Source organism: Bos mutus, chromosome 9 (assembly GCF_027580195.1).
Source record: "Bos mutus isolate GX-2022 chromosome 9, NWIPB_WYAK_1.1, whole genome shotgun sequence".
Taxonomy (NCBI): Eukaryota; Metazoa; Chordata; class Mammalia; order Artiodactyla; family Bovidae; genus Bos; species Bos mutus.
The window spans coordinates 42,193,951-42,211,694 of NC_091625.1; the positions used below are offsets into that span (position 1 = coordinate 42,193,951).

Here is a 17,744-nt window from a genome sequence, read left to right on the forward strand (position 1 = left end):
TATAATATAAAAGGTAGCCTTTAAGAAACCAAGTTATTGGGTTTTGTTTTCTCCACCTCTGACCTTTGAATGTTAGTATTAGAGCTTTCCTGGTGGTGGTGAAGGGTGAAACTGGAGTTCTGGTAAAGTCCTAGTTTTGAAACTTGCTTTTAATCAAGTAAGTAATCCACAAAAATAGTTATAAACATGTTTAAGATATAGGTATGTATGATTTTCTCTTTAATAAATGTGATAACAGAATTATGGATTTCCCTGAGTATAGTAAAAAACATTTATTAGATGAACATATAGTAGATAAATATTTCCCAAAATATGTTCTGCAAGCATTTAATAGATAGTCCATAAAAAAAGGTTTAGTGTTAATAAAGGTGAGAAATGCTTTACTACAGGACTGCAGAACTTCAGTGGACAAATGTACATTATGTAAAACTTCAAATAGTAATTACTGTACACAGCATTTACCAAACCTATCTGGGAGCTCTTTGGTTTTAGAAACCAAACAACACTAGTTCTGATACATATACTTGAGGGAAGCTAGCATTTTTCCTGGGATGTTGGTTGCAAATATTTTTATCCTGGTTTGTTGTTTGTCTTTTTATCATGCTTCTCTCTTTGTTGTGAAGAATTTAAATTTTCATGTCATTTTTTTTTTTGCTAAGTCACTTCAGTCGTGTCCGACTCTGTGTGACCCCATAGACGGCAGCCTACCAGGCTTCCCCATCCCTGGGATTCTCCAGGCAAGAACACTAGAGTGGGTTGCCATTTCCTGCTCCAATGCATGAAAGTGAAAAGTGAAAGTGAAGTCGCTCAGTCGTGTCTGACTCTAGCGACCCCATGGACTGCAGCCTACCAGGCTCCTCCGTCCATGGGACTTTCTAGGCGAAAGTACTGGAGTGGGGTGCCATTGCCTTCTCCGTTCATGTCATTAGATTTATCAAAATTAATGAGTTAAGGATTTTGCGTCACACTAGAAGGCCTTTTCCCACTTTGAGGTTATTTAAAAATTTTCTCCTATGATTTCTTCTAGGACCTTCAGGATTTTGTTTTATATATTTAAGCGTCATTTATCTATTTGAAATTTATTTTGGTGTAAGATGTGAGGCTTAGAGGCTTCCCTGGTGGCTCAAAGGTAGAGAATCCACCTGCCAACGCAGGAGATGAGGGTTCGATCCCTGGATCGGGAAGATGCCCTGGAGAAGGAAATGGCAACCCACTTCAGTATTCTTGCCTAGGAAATTCCATGGACAGAGGAGCCTAGTGGGCTACATCCATGAGGTCATACAGAGCTGGACACAACTTAGTGATTGAGCACACACACATGTGAGCCTTAGCTCCAACTTTTTATTCTGATGGCTTCTTGACTGTCAAAACAGGATTTACTAAATAAATCCAAGAAATGAATTTTAGAACCAGGTTTTAAAAAATCAATCATTTTGATATTTTATTATAATTGCATTACATTTTAGATTTATAATTTGGGAAAAATTGACATGATATTGAGCTCTTCTATCTAGGAGTACAGTATATTCACTATTTTTTTATTGAAATAAAATAGGCAATACCGAATTTACCACATTACAGTTTTTAAGTGTAAAGTTAATTGGCATTAAAGTACACTCACATTGTTGTACAACTCCACCACCATCCATCTCAAGAATGTTTCATCTTCTCAAACTGAAACTCAGTACATATTAAGCAATAACTCCCCATCTCCTCCTTCTCTAGCCCCTGGCAGCCACCACTATTCTTTATTTTTTAATGTTCTCTAGCACAGTTTTATTTATTTATTTAAATTTCATATAGGCCTTATAATGGTTCTTTATTTCAAGGTTGTTTTTAAGAAATACTTACTTGGCTGTGGCGTGTCTTAGTTGTGTCATGCCGATCTTTGGTTGTGGCACACGGACTCTCTAGTTGTGGCGTACAAGCTCCAGAGCACGCAGACTCAGTGGTTATGGTGCACAGGCTTAGTTGTTCTGTGGCATGTGGCATCCTGGTTCCCTGATCAGGGGTCAAACCCACATCCCCAGCATTGCAAGGCAGACTCCCAACCACTGGACCACTGGAAAAGTCCCTATTTCAAGGTATTATTACATAGTGTTTGGTGCCTTTGGGAGTTGTATCTTTTCTTCCCCCACTACAGATTTTAACTGGCTATTTTAAAATGTTTTATTTTGGAATGATTTTAGATTTTTATAAAAGTTACAAAGGTAATACAGAGAATTCCTGTATACCTTGACCCAGTTTCTTCTCATGTTCACCTTATATTACCATAGTACATTAGTCATAAATAAGAAATGAACATTGGTACATAACTCTTAACTAAATGCCAGACTTCATTCTGATTTCACCAGTTTTCCTACTAATATCCTTTTTCTGTGTCAGGATTCATTCCAGGATAATGCATTGCATTTAGTAATTGGTTACTCCTTAAAATTTCTATTATATATGTAGCTACATTTCCTTTCTTACTTTAAATGCTGTACTTATGAGACCTTTTTTCCCTTGAATTTTATTTAGGCTTGTTGAAGGTATGTTTGTATTTGTCTTTTTGAAAATCCACAATTGTCTTTATCAGTTTCTATTTTATTTTTCTTAATGTGTTAATTTATGCTTTTGCACTGATTATCCTCCTATATTCCTTTGGTTTTGTCATTTTTCTTGTTCCTTGAATTGAATGGTTGATTGGTTTATTTATTATCGGGAAGAGGTATGAGCTGGAGCTGTAGATTTAAGTCATCAGGTACAGATAGTATCAAGCCTGGAGACTTGGATGTGAGTGTAGGTAGAAGTGATAAAGAGGCCTGAGTTCTGGGCAATGCTAGTGTTTTATAGGATGTGTGGGGGAGGGCAACGCCAGTGTTATATGGGTGTGTCTTTGCGTGTGCGTGTGCGTGTGTGTGTGTGTGTGTTACAGAAGGGAGGGGAACTAGCTAAAGAGATAGGTGGTAGCAGTGAAATTGATGGTATTGGCTGTGGCAGTGGCTTCTGGCTCAACGATGAGGCAGGGATGTGGGTTTAAGTTCCAGACCAAATCCATCTTATGTCAGTATGTATTTACAGGTAGCTTTTCTGGAGGCTGGACTGTCTTGGTGGGTGTGGAGACTGCTTTTTGTGGATGGCCTTGCAGGCAGGGTGGAGCTATTTTGCCAGCCCCTCGCATCTCTAGAGGACAGTGGGTGGTTGCAGGGGCTAGAGGGTCACAAGAGACTGTGTTGCCAGCTAGTTTCCCTGGGAATGGTGTGATAGCTGTCGTAGAGCCTTCCCATGAGATGTGCGTGGCATGCCTTTGTAATTTGCAGTGCTCTTCAGGGGCCTGGGTTTATGGTCTGTTCTTGAGTCTCTTCAGAAAAGAAATCAGGAGACAGGCACATGCTGATGTCATCATCTTCCGAGAATCCTACTTCCTCATTTGTTTCAGACATCACAGGGCTTTTTTATTGTTTGACTATGCCACCATTTGGGTTGGGAAGATCCCCTGAAAGAGGGCATGCAACCCACTCCAGTATTCTTGGCTGGAGAATCCCATGGACGGAGAAGCCTGGCAGACAACAGTCCATGGGGTCACAAAGAATTAGACATGACTGAGCGACTAAACACAGCAGCACACACATGCCACCAATTAGTCAGTCAGTCTTTATATTGATGGAGATTTTTGTTTGGTTCAGTATTTTACTGTTACAAACAAGGACAGTCCTTTTGGGGTATCAGTTCAGTTCAGTTCAGTCATTCAGTCGTGTCTGACTCTTTGTGACCCCATGGACTGCAGCATACCAGGCTTCCCTGTCCATCACCAGCTCCTGGAGTTTGCTCAGACTCATGTCCATTGAGACAGTGATGCCATCCAACCATCTCATCCTCTGTTGTCCCCTTCTCCTCCTGCCCTCAGTCTTTCCCAGCATCAGGTCTTTTCCAATGAATTGCTTCTTCCCATCAGGTGGCTAGAGTATTGGAGTTTCAGCTTCAGCATCAGCCCTTCCAATGAATATTCAGGACTGATTTCCTTTAGGATGGACTGGTTGGATCTCCTTGCAGTCCAAGGGACTCTCAAGAGTCTTCTCCAACACCACAGTTCAAAAGCATTAATTCTTTGGTGCTCAGCTTTCTTTATAGGCCAACTGTCACATCCATACATGACTACTGGAAAAAACATAGCTTTGATCAGACAGACCTTTGTCAGCAAAATAATGTCTCTGCTTTTTAATATGCTGTCTAGGTTTGTCATAGCTTTCCTTCCAAGGAGTAAGCGTCTTTTAATTTCATGGCTGCAGTCCCTATCTGCAGTGATTTTGGAGCCCCCAAAAATAAAGTCTTGTACTGTTTCCACTGTTTCCCCATCTATTTGCCATGAAATAATGGGACTAGATGCCATGGTCTTCGTTTTTTGAATGTTGAGTTTTAAGCCAGGTTTTTCACTTTCATCAAGAGGCTCTTTAGTTCCTAGTCACTTTCTGCCATAAGGTCATCTGTGTATTGAGGTTCTTGATATTTCTCCTGGCAGTCTTGATTCCAGCTTTGTGCTTCATCCAGCCCGGCATTTCACATGATGTATTCTGCATATAGGTTAAGTAAGCAGGTGACAATATACAGCCTTGACGTACTCCTTTCCCAATTTGGAACCAGTGTGTTGTTCCATGTCCAGTTCTAACTGTTGCTTCTTGACCTGCATTCAGATTTCACCCTTGACCCCCAGACTGGCTGGAGCCAGAGGTCTCCAACTGTCTGCTCTCCTGGCCCCATGTGTTCTTCCGAGGGTTCAAGCTATCCTCTTCCCTTGCTTCTTTGGAGGACTGCCTGTCTGGTTTGTGGTCAGCTGCCTCTGCCCAGCACTCGAGCTCAGATAAACTGCAGCTCCCCTTTTGGAGTTACTCAGAGCAAAGAAAGACCCATGGACAGATGGACATGATAGCCACAAGGTCCTCAGAGGAGGGCATGCTGGCTTTGGGGTCAGTCATGGTTCTACTTGCCCTTGGCAGGGCTGGTGGTATTATCCATGTTTATCTGTCTGGTAAATTCCTAGAAGTGAAATTGCAATGTCAAAAGATATGTACATTTTAAGTTTTAATATAAATGACAAAATTATACTCCTCTATCAAGGCATTAAGCTCAATTTTTGATTGAACATATTTAGGTAAGTGTACATTTGTTCTATGAAAAACAGGCAATGGGCTATTTCTTGTGGTAGAACTGAACAGAGACTGAGTTTCTCTGTCGGATAGTGAGGGTAATGTTGTAGAGGCTCCATCAGCTTGATTTCTGTAACTTTTTTCTTTTTTCTTTCATTCCAGCAGTCAGTTAATGTTATTTCTTCAGGCTCCAAGGTAAAGAATAAATGGAATAGAAAACAAAAGTGTGAACTGTTTAGCAAACTTGTTCTTGAAATAATAAATGTTAGTACTAGAAGTGGAAAAGGTTAAGATCCACTAACATTGTGTCTTATACCCATTACCTTCATTTCAGGTTATACAGTTCATTGGTATTAGTCCCTTTTTGTTGACCAGAAAGGCCTGGATTGTAAGCCTTGGGGTAAAGAGGGTTGAGGAAGGAATGTAATTTAGGTGCCTTTTCCTTATTCATCAATAAAGTCCTCTGTCTCAATAAGGTAGACTTCAGTGTTCACGTTCAGTACAGGCAGGAGCATACTTTAGGCAATGGCACCCCACTCCAGTACTTTCGCCTAGAAAATCCCATGGAGGGAGGGGCCTGGTGGGCTGCAGTCCATGGGGTCGCTAGAGTCAGACACGACTGAGCGACTTCACTTTCACTTTTCACTTTCACGTATTGGAGAAGGAAATGGCAACCCACTCCAGTGTTCTTGCCTGGAGAATCCCGGGGACGGGGAAGCCTAGTGGGCTGTCTATGGGGTCGCACAGAGTCGGACACAACTGAAGCGATGCAGCAGCAGCAGCAGCAGCAGGATAGATAAGGGCAGATATATAAATGACAAGATAACTTAGGAAATTTTTGGTGTGTAGGTATCATTAATTTGGTGTATGAGCTAGTTTTGTTATCAGTTAACAGTGGTTAGTGCTGTCGTTCTCAAAATTCAGGGGCAACTAGAAAGTGCCAAACATTTTGCTATGTGTTATACATCAGTCTTTATTCCTTGGGACCTGTAATACAGGTAAGGGTATCCCTACTTTATAGGTGATAAAACCAAGGCTCACAGTGGTTTAGCAACCTTCCCCACATCACAGCTCGGCACTTTAATGCACTCTATTATTTCTTCTAGGAAATTTAATTAAAATTCAATGTTTAGTGTGTGTATTACAGGCGTAACGTGTATCACATGTGCCTTTGACGTTTTAGGGGAGCACACACAGTCTTCAGTTAAGAAATTATTCGGAAGTATGCAAAAACTGTCGTGAAGCATATACAACTCTGAGTAGTCTGTATGGTGAAATGCAAAAAATAAATGAACGTGAAAGCAAGGCTGAATTTGGAACACATTTATGCATTGACGTGGAGGATGCAGTAAGTACTTTGCTTGTGAAACAATATATGTTTTGCAGTGTTGAATATGCCTTCTGTTATTATTAGAATCTGCATATGCTGTCTTCAACCAGAAATAACTAGTTGCTAAGTAGTATGTTTTAGAATATCCTGATATGTAAGGCTAAAATGGAAATTAATCAGATACTTCATCAGCAAGTTGATAATTTAGTATATTTGGTACTTTTTATTAAAGTATAGTTGACTTACAATATTATATTAGTTTCAAGTATACAACATAGTGATTTAATATTTTTATTGATTATACTCCATTTATACATCTTGTTTTTTAAATTTGATGATGAGTGTCATTTTCAGAGGTATGGGTATTGTTAGATGTTTGCATTTTAGTTTCTTGTGCACTTGTTACTAATTCAGGAAGTCTCTAGGTTTTGTTATTACGTGTTTCTGAAGCCATTCCTCAATTACTTCCTATCCTCTTGCTTTATTTCTTTGTATCTATTACCATCTGAAAAAGTTTTGTTTCCTTATTTGCAGTCTTTCTCTCCTTACTAAAAAATATAAGCCTCAGGAGGACAAGGACTTCATGTCCTTTTTTGTTCACTGTTCAGTTTTCTAGGATAGCACCTGGCAAATAGCAGGCCCTTAGTAACATGTATATAGGTTGAATGCTGCTGCTGCTAAGTCACTTCAGTCGTGTCCGACTCTATGCGACCCCATAGACGGCAGCCCACCAGGCTCCCCCGTCCCTGGGATTCTCCAGGCAAAAACACTGGAGTGGGTTGCCATTTCCTTCTCCAATGCATGAAAGTGAAAAGTGAAAGTGAAGTCTCGCAGTCGTGTCCTACCCTCAGCGACCCCATGGACTGCAGCCTTCCAGGCTCCTCCATCCATGGGATTTTCCAGGCAGGAGTACTGGAGTGGGGTGCCATTGCCTTCTCCATAGGGTGAATGAATGGTCAGCAAAAACTCTTCTCCATTGAATAGCCTGCCTTTACATGGGGTACCACTAGATGGCGATCATGCCTCTTTATGGGAATGTGATACCTGATTATTGAAGTGTTAGAAGAAATTGAAAAATTATTGGCAAAAAGCAGATAATTTGTGGTCAAAATTGGTAAACCTAATGTTTGAGAATGATGAGTGTGAATTACAGCAGCTTGAGATGAACATAGTGTATCAGTAATATTTAGAATGGTAAAAAGCACTTAATATGGATGTCCCGGGGATTTTTGTTTGTTACTGCTGTTCCTTGGAGAAGGCACTGGCACCCCACTCCAGTACTCCTGCCTGGCAAATCCCATGGATGGAGGAGCCTGGTGGGCTGCAGTCCATGGGGTCGCCAAGAGTCAGACACGACTGAGCGACTTCCCTTTCACTTTTCGCTTTCCTGCATTGGAGAAGGAAATGGCAAGCCACTCCAGTGTTCTTGCCTGGAGAATCCTAGGGACAGGGGAGCCTGGTGGGCTGCTGTCTATGGGGTCACACAGAGTCAGACACGACTGAAGCGACTTAGCAGCAGCAGCAGCTGTTCCTGATGTTTAGAATAGTCAATACTTGGCTTTCTAGTAGGTTCCAAGTAAATAATAAATATCTTTTAAAAAGAATATAAAAGAATTTGTATATTTTAAAAGAATTTTTATATTCTCTTTAAAAGAATTTAAAGAAAACTTATCCTCCAATAAAAGAGAATAATAGTCTTTAATTATTTTAATAAAGAAGAAAAATGAATATTGGCTCCATGACATAAGTTGAATTACAGAAGAAATCAACATGACCAACCTATTCTAGAACATTCATCTTGCAATAAGCAAAAATTACAACAAACTTACAAGGCACCATTTGTAAATTCAATTAAAATTGAGGCAGGAACAGTTTTCTACATTAAATTTGGCAGTTTCCTTATATCATTTAGCCTGTTTGACAGAAATCATGAGCTCAACAAATGCGAGGTACAGCAGCCCCTAAGTGTATTTAAAGCATGCTGCTTGTTAACAGTGTCTAATAAGGACTTCGCAGGTGGCACTAGTGGTAGAGAACCCAGCTCCCAGTGAAGGGGATAGATACCGGTTCAATCCTGGGTTGAGAAGATCCCTGGAGGAGGGCCTGGCAACCCACTCCAGTGTTCTTGCCTGGAGAATCCCCATGGACAAGAGGAGCCCGGCGGGCTACAGTTCATAGGGTCACAAAGAGTCCGACATGACTGAAGGGACTTAGCGCACATGCACACATTGTCTTAATAAAGGGTCTGTGACTCATTAGATACTACCTACTTAAAAAATTACTTGCTGTGAGTATGAATCTTTCATAATATATTAAATAAGAGATTAAGCATTGCATAGATATCATGTCTTGAAGAGAAGCCTTACGAAAAAAGAGACGCCTTATAAAGTTGATATTTTTATTTCCATTCTAACAATATTGCAACAAGCTCAGTGAAATTACATAGATAACATATGAAAAAAAATTTTTGTTTTTGTGACACTTCCCCCCCAGTTTTATTGAGGTATATTTGACAAATAATATTGTTATATATTTAAAGTATACAACATGATGATTTGATCTACACTGTGAAAGAATTCCCAGAGTCAAGTTAACATTTATCACCTCACATAGCTACCCTTTTAAATATTTTTTAATGAACGAAGCACAGTCTAACTATATTTCTATTGATGCAAGTTCTGTGTTCGAAGTCTGTGAAAGGTTGAAATTCTTTGGACAGTATTATGAATTTTGAATATGAGATTTTTGTATGGGTATAAATGTATACAGTGACTAATTGTGAACCAGCTTATTTCCCTACAAAAAGAAATTGTCCTCAACTGTTAGTAATTTTTTAGGGATGTATATTTAGTCTAAATTCTGGGGTCTTGTTATTAACAAAATAATTATATGAATTTGAAGACAAATTAAATGAAAAACAGAGTAACAGTATTTGTTATTGTTTCAGATGAATATTACTCGGAAACTTTGGAGTCGAACTTTCAACTGTTCAGTCCTTTGCAGGGACACAGTGCCTGTAATCGCTGTTTCTGTGTTCATTCTCTTTCTACCTGTTGTCTTCTACCTTAGTAGTTTTCTTCACTCAGAGCAAAAGAAACGCAAACTCATCCTACGTAAGTTTCTTTTTACGATTATTCTTTTATTTAGATAAAAACCTATATTTAAAAAAAAATCTAAGCCTGCTTTAGGAACAGTATATACTCTGAGAGCTCAAGGTATATTAGCTTGAAACAGCTGTCTTCTTCAAATTTTACGACTCTGTTCACTAATGGAAGAGATGTGTAAGTTTATAAGTGAGTTTATAATCAAACTTTAGTATACAGTATCTTTCAGAAGCTTTAGTTGAGAAAGCTAGATTCCCCGGAATAAAGTTGACAACAACAGAGCAATAGCAACAAAGGCTTTGCAAACCTGAGACAGCTGTAATAGGTAAATAAATAGTAGACCACTTTTAGGCCCGTTTGCAGAACTACCCATGGCAGAACCACCAGACAAGCAGCAGGTGGTAGGGAGAAACTGTAGCTTGCACAGAGACTGTTTATGAACAAATTGGAATTGTAGTTGTAAGAAAGTTATTTGACATATGGCATATACTCGGTATGTATTAATTCCTTTCCTTTCTCCCTATCAAATAGGGCAGAGCAGAAAAAGCACTAACTAGAAGGTTTCAACTAGCCAAGAAAAGTGACTTCCAAGTCTCATATGTTTCTTCTGTATTATCAGAGTGAAAATATGGGCTTATCCTTGAGTAGTTTTAGTATTTCTAAAAGAGGGTATTTTCTAGAGAAAAACATCAGGCTTTTTTTCTTTGAAATATTATTCCTAGTCTAGGAACCTAGGATATAAAATTTTTTTCCCTGTAAATCTTTTTCTGGCATTTCTTCATGATTTATCTAACTTCACTTCTAATATATCTGACTTAAAAAAAGATTACTTGTAGATCAGTTTGCACAATGCAGAGAGTCTTTATCATGGGTGTATTTAGTAAAGTATTTTGAAGATGTCAGAATTCTGTAAATATGTCATAAGTCAGTCTTAAAAGCATTTATTTAGAATAATAACAAAACATTGCAGAGACCTCACTGTTGAGAAACTATTTTTCAGGGCTTCGTGTACCTTTAAAGTTTAGCATTGTATTTGCTTTGCAAATCTATTTAACGCTGCAGGAGACACATACTACTTCTGACCAGTGTCTTTGTTTGATTGGATTAAAGATTTACTGAGCATGGCCCCTATGAGAACAAGACACAGTTTCCCTCTCTGTCAGTCTTTCCCATCAGGAAGCTTCCATAAGCCTCTTATCCTTATCCATCAGAGGGTAGACAGAATGAAAATCACAATCAGAGAACTCTAATCAAACTGATCACAGGGACTACAGCCTTGTCTAACTCAATGAAACTGAGCCATGCCGTGTAGGGCCACACAAGATGGACGGGTCATGGTGGAGAGTTCTGACAAAACATGGTCCACTGGAGAAGAGAATGGCAAACCACTTCAGTATTCTTGCCTTGAGAACCCCATGAACAGAATGAAAAGGCAAAAAGATAGTACACTGAAGGATGAACTCCCCAGGTCAGTAGGTGCCCAGTATGCTACTAGAGAACAATGGAAAAATAACTCCAGAAAGAGTGAAGAGACAGAGCCAAAGCAAAAACAACACCCAGTTGTGGATGTGACTGGTGATAGAAGTAAAGTCCAGTGCCATAAAGAACAATATTGCATAGGAACCTGAATGTTAGGCCCATGAATCAAGGCAAATTGGAAGTAGTCATACAGGAGATGGCAAGAATGAACATCTACATTTTAGGAATCAGTGAACCAAAATGGATTGGAATAGGTGAATTTAACTCAGATGACCATTACATTTACTACTGTGGGCAAGAATACCTTAGAAGAAATGGAGTAGCCCTCATTGTCAACAAAAGAGTCCAAAATACAGTACTTGGATGCACTCTCAAAAACGACAGAATGATCTCTGTTCATTTCCAAGGGAAGCCATTCAGTATCACAGTAATCCAAACCTATGCCCCAATTAGTGATGCTGAAGAAGCTTAACTTGAACAATTCTATGAAGACCTTCAAGACCTTCTAGAACTAACACCCAAAGAAGATGTCCTTTTCATTATAGGGGACTGGAATGCAAAAGTAGGAAGTCAAGAGATACTTGGAGTAACAGGCAAATTTGGCCTTGGAGTACGGAATGAAGCAGGGCAAAGGCTAACAGAGTTTTGCCAAGAGAACTCACTGGTCGTGGCAAACATCCTCTTCCAACAACAAAAGAGAAGACTGTACACATGGACATCACTAGATGGTCAAAACCAAAATCAGATTGATTATATTCTTTGCAGCCAAAGATGGAGAAGCTCTATACAGTCAGCAAAAACAAGACAGGGAGCTGACTGTGGCTCACATCATGAACTCCTTATTACCAAATTCAGACTGAAATTGAAGAAAGTAGGGAAAACCACTAGACCATTCAGGTATGACCTAAATCAAATCCCTTACAATTATGCAGTGGAAGTGATAAATAGACTCAAGCGATTAGATCTGATAGACAGAATGCCTGAAGAACTATGGTCGGAGTTTCATGACATTGTACAGGAGGCAGTGATTAAGACCATCCCTAAGAAAAAGAAATGCAAAAAGGCAAAATGGCTGTCTGAGGAGGGCTTACAAATAACTGAGGAAAGAAGAGAAGCTAAAGGCAAAGGAGAAAAGGAAAGATATATCCATTTGAATGCAGAGTTCCAAAGAATAGCAAGGAGAGATAAGAAAGCTTTGCTCAGTGGTCAGTGCAAAGAAATAGAGGAAAACAATAGAATGAGAAAGACTAGAGATCTCTTCAAGAAAATTAGAGATACCATGGGAACATTTCATGTAAAGATGGGCTCAATAAAGGACAGAAATGGTATAGACCTAACAGAAGCAGAAGATATTATGAAGAGGTGGCAAGAATATACAGAAGAACTATACAAAAAAGATCTTCATGACCCAGATAACCACAATGGTGTGATCACTGACCTAGAGCCAGACATCCTGGAATGTGAAGTCAAGTGGGCCTTAGGAAACATCACTATGAACAAAGCTAGTGGAAGTGATGGAATTCCAGTTGAGCTATTTCAAATCCTGGGAGATGATGCTGTGAAAGTGTTGCACTCAATATGCCACCAAATTTGGAAAATTCAGCAGTGGCCACAGGACTGGAGAAGGTCAGTTTTCATTCCAATTCCGAAGAAAGGCAATGCCAAAGAATGCTCAAACTACCGCACAATTGCACTCATCTCACATGCTAGCAAAGTAATGATCAAAATTCTTCAAGCCAGGTCAACAGTACGTGAACCATGAACTTCCAGGTGTTCAATCTAGATTTAGAAAAGGCAGAGGAACCAGAGATCAGTCAAATTGCCAACATCCGCTGGATCATCGAAAAATCAAGAGTTCCAGAAAAACATCTATTTCTGCTTTATTGACTATGCCAATGCCTTTGACTGTGTGGATCACAACAAACTGGAAAATTCTGAAAGAGATGGGGATACCTGACCACCTTACCTGGCTCCTGAGAAATTGTAGGCAGGTCAAGAAACAACAGTTAGAACTGGACATGGAACAACAGACTGGTTCCAAATTGGGAAAGAAGTATATCCAGGCTGTCTGTTGTCATCCTGCTTATTTAACTTACATGCATAGTACATCATAAGAAATGCCAGGCTAAATGAAGCACTGGAATCAGGATTGCTGGGAGAAATATCAGTAACCTCAGATACGCAGATGACACCACCCTTATGGCAGAAAGTGAAGAGGAACTAAAGAGCCTCTTGGTGACAGTGAAAGAGAAGAGTGGAAAAGTTGGCTTAAAACTCAACATTTAGAAAACAAAGATCGTGGCCTCTGGTCCCATCACTTCATGGCAGATAGATGGGGATACAATGGAAACAGTGAGAGACTTTATTTTGGGGGGCTCCAAAATCACTGCAGATGGTGACTGTAGCCATGAAATTAAAAGACGCTTGCTCCTTTGAAGAAAAGCTATGACCAACCTAGACAGCATATTAAAAAGCAGAGACATTACTTTGCCAACAAAGGTCCATCTGATCAAAGCTATGGTTTTTCCAATAGTCTGTATGGATGTGAGAGTTAGACTATAAAGAAAGTTGAGCACCGAAGAATTAATGCTTTTCAACTGTGGTCTTAGAGAAGACTCTTGAGAGTCCCTTGGACTGCAAGGAGATCCAACCAGTCCATCCTAAAGGAAATCAGTCCTGACTATTCATTGGAAGGCCTGATGCTGAAGCTGATACTCCAATACTTTGGCCACCTGATGTGAAGAACTAACTCATTGGAAAAGACCCTGATGCTGGGAAATATTGAAGGCGGGAGGAGAAAGGGATGACAGTGTCTGAGATGGTTGGATGGCATCACTGACTCAATGGACGTGAGTTTGAGTAGGCTCCAGGAGTTGGGGATGGACAGGGAAGCCTGGCATGCTGCAGTCCATGGCATCACAAAGATTTGGACATGACTGAGCTACTGAACTGAACTGAACAGTAAGAGTTCACCTGGTTGTACAAGTCACAAATCTTGTCTCTTAATTTCTTTTCATGTCTTTCTATTTTCTTAATTCCTTTTCTTTTATTTCCCCATTCCCATATTCACTTCCCCACTCCTTTAAATTCATCAGCAAATACTGCCAGCCCTATTTCCAAAAATACATCTTAAATATATTGTCCCTTGTCAGCACTAATTCAGGAGTCCCTTGACTGATATCTGTACATTAATTTCTTGACCCCCTACAATCCATTTTCCATATACCAGCTAGAGTGAATTTTTAAACATAAATTTTACCATGCTCCTCTCCCATTTGAAACCCTTCCTATGTACCTGTTGCACCTAGAATAAAATACAAACTTATTCTAGGGTCTGTTCTCCAAGCTGCATGTGATCTGACTCCCATCTGCCTTCCTAAACTACTTGCATCCACCCTTCTCCGTACTCATGATGCTGTGTGTAGGTTTCTTCTCCTCTCAGACACCAATTCATTCACACTGCCCTCCTTCCAAGGCTCTTACATTTGCCCTCCCCACTTGCCTTGACTGGCTTCTTGTCATCCAGGTCTTAAGTCAAAGACCTAAGAGACCTTTTATGACCAAAAAAGACCTTCTATGACCATCTCCCCAACCTAAGAATACACCTTTTGTTTAGTTCTTATATATCATCTTTCTTTAATAGCATTTAATTGCTGTTTAAATTAACTTTTCCACTTATTTTCTACCTTATTTGTTTGTCTACCCTGACTCAACTGTAAGTTCCATCAGAAAATGGATTTAGTTTATCTTGCTCACCACTATATCACCAGCATCTAGAAAGTACATCAGTTCAGTTCAGTTTAGTTCAGTCAGTCAGCTGTGTTGGACTCTTTGCGACCCCATGAATCGCAGCACACCAGGCCTCCCTTCTACTGCTGCTGCTAAGTCACTTCAGTCGTGTCCGACTCTGCGTGACCCCATAGATGGCAGCCCACCAGGCTCCCTTGTCCCTGGGATTCTCCAGGCAAAAACACTGGAGTGGGTTGCCATTTCCCTCTCCAATGCATGAAAGTGAAAAGTGAAAGCGAAGCCACTCAGTCATGTCAGTCTCTTAGCGACCACATGGACTGCAGCCTACCAGGCTCCTCCGTCTATGGGGTTCTCCAGGCAAGAGTACTGGAGTGGGGTGCCATTGCCTTCTCCCCAGGCTTCCCTGTCCATCACCAACTCCCGGAGTTCACTCACACTCACGTCCATAGAGTCAGTGATGCCATCCAGCCATCTCATCCTCTGTCGTCCCCTTCTCCTCCTGCCCCCAATCCCTCCCAGCATCAGAGTCTTTTCCAGTGAGTCAACTCTTCGCATGAGGTGGCCAAAGTACTGGAGTTTCAGCTTTAGCATCATTCCCTCCAAAGAACACCCAGGGCTGATCTCCTTCAGAATGGACTGGTTGGATCTCCTTGCAGTCCAAGGGACTCTCAAGAGTCTTCTCCAACACCACAGTTCAAAAGCATCAATTCTTCGGCGCTCAGCTTTCTTCACAGTCCAACTCTCACATCCATACGTGACCACTGGAAAAACCATAGCCTTGACTAGACGGACCTTTTTTGGCAAAGTAATGTCTCTGTTTTTGAATATGCTATCTAGGTTTGTCATAGCTTTCCTTCCAAGGAGTAAGCGTCTTTTAATTTCATGGCTGCAGTCACCATCTGCAGTGATTTTGGAGCTCAAAAAAATAAAGTCTGACACTGTTTCCACTGTTTCTCCATGTATTTCCCATGAAGTGATGGGACCGGATGCCATGATCTTCGTTTTCTGAATGTTGAGCTTTAAGCCAACTTTTTCACTCTCCTCTTTCACTTTCATCAAGAGGCTTTTTAGTTCCTCTTCACTTTCTGCCATAAGGGTGGTGTCATCTGCCTATCTGAGGTTATTGATATTTCTCCCGGAAATCTTGATTCCAGCTTGTGCTTCTTCCAGCCCAGCATTTCTCATGATGTACTCTGCATATAAGTTAAATAAGCAGGGTGACAATATATAGCCTTGATGTACTCCTTTTCCTATTTGGAACGAGTCTGTTGTTCCATGTCCAGTTCTAACTGTTGCTTCCTGACCTGCATACAAATTTCTCAAGAGGCAGGTCAGGTGGTCTGGTATTCCCATCTCTTTCAGAATTTTCCACAGTTTATTGTGATCCACACAGTCAAAGGCTTTGGCATAGTCAAGAAATCAGAAATAGATGTTTTTCTGGAACTCTCTTGCTTTTTCCATGATCCAGCAGATGTTTGCAATTTAATCTGGTTCCTCTGCCTTTTCTAAAACCAGCTTGAACAACTGGAAGTTCACAGTTCACGTAATCCTGAAGCCTGGCTTGGAGAATTTTGAGCATTACTTTGCTAGCGTGTGAGATGAGTGCAATTTTACGGTAGTTTGAGCATTCTTTGGCATTGCCTTTCTTCGAGATTGGAATGAAAACTGACCTTTTCCAGTCCTGTGGCCACTGCTGAGTTTTCCAAATTTGCTGGTATATTGAGTGCAACACTTTCACAGCATCATCTTTCAGGATTTGAAATAGCTCAACTGGAATTCTATCACCTCCACTAGCTTTGTTTGTGGTGATGCTTTCTAAGGCCCACTTGACTTCACATTCCAGGATGTCTGGCTCTAGGTTAGTGATCACACCATCGTGATTATCTGGGTCGTGAAAATCTTTTTTGTACAGTTCTTCTGTGTATTCTTGCCACCTCTTCTTAATATCTTCTGCTTCTGTTAGGTCCATACCATTTCTGTCCTTTATCGAGCCCATCTTTGCATGAAATGTTCCCTTGGTATCTCTAATTTTCTTGAAGAATCTCTAGTCTTTCCCATTCTGTTGTTTTCCTCTAATTCTTTGCACTGACCACTGAGCAAAGCTTTCTTATCTCTCCTTGCTATTCTTTGGAACTCTGCATTCAGATGATTGTATCTTTCCTTTTCTCCTTTGCTTTTCACTTCTCTTCTTTTCACAGCTATTTGTAAGGCCTCCCCAGACAGCCATTTTGCTTTTTTGCATTTCTTTTCCATGGGGATGGTCTTGATCCCCGTCTCCTGTACAATGTCACAAACCTCCATCCATAGTTCATCAGGCACTCTGTCTATCAGATCTAGTCCCTTAAATCTATTTCTCACTTCCACTGTATAATCATAAGGGATTTGATTTAGGTCATATCTGAATGGTCTAGTGGTTTTCCCTACTTTCTTCAATTTCAGTCTGAATTTGGCAATAAGGAGTTCATGATCTGAGCCACAGTCAGCTCCTGGTCTTGTTTTTGTTGACTGTATAGAGCTTCTCTACATGGCCCATAGTAAATGCTCAAAAATATTTGTGTAATAAAAGAACATTATACTTAAAGTTAGCAGTTCCTAGAGTGTGTTCCTCATAATACTAGTCCTGTAAAATTCCTTTACATGACCTTCATAAGGTACCTGAACGTTAATTATATCCCCCAAACTTGACAATAGGACCTTTGCATAATACCTATTAATGTTTTTCAGAGGCATTGTTTATGAATTAAATGATGAATTTAAGGAAATGTTAGCATAAGCAAATAATTCTTGTGCTATTACTTCATGGAAATTTTAATTTGCTTTTCTTTATGCTACCATTTTATACATTCCCATTCATCAAGTCCTATGGGAATTAGGGATTTAAAAAGGAGCAAGGCACAATAGATGCCCTCAAAAAATATACTGACCATAATCCAATCATCACAACAAATGTAGTAG

The 17,744-nt window shown here is 40.1% G+C and overlaps 1 protein-coding gene across 1 annotated transcript in view; it reads left to right on the plus strand.

The window, feature by feature from the left end:
• Window positions 1–17,744, plus strand: part of OSTM1 (osteoclastogenesis associated transmembrane protein 1) — a 41,026-nt gene that overhangs the window by 21,573 nt on the left and 1,709 nt on the right. Inside the window, exons 4-5 of the mRNA XM_005898192.3 lie at window positions 6,310–6,474; window positions 9,404–9,569. Of these exons, the coding sequence (XP_005898254.2) occupies window positions 6,310–6,474; window positions 9,404–9,569 (331 nt within the window). The remainder of the gene's footprint in view (window positions 1–6,309; window positions 6,475–9,403; window positions 9,570–17,744) is intronic.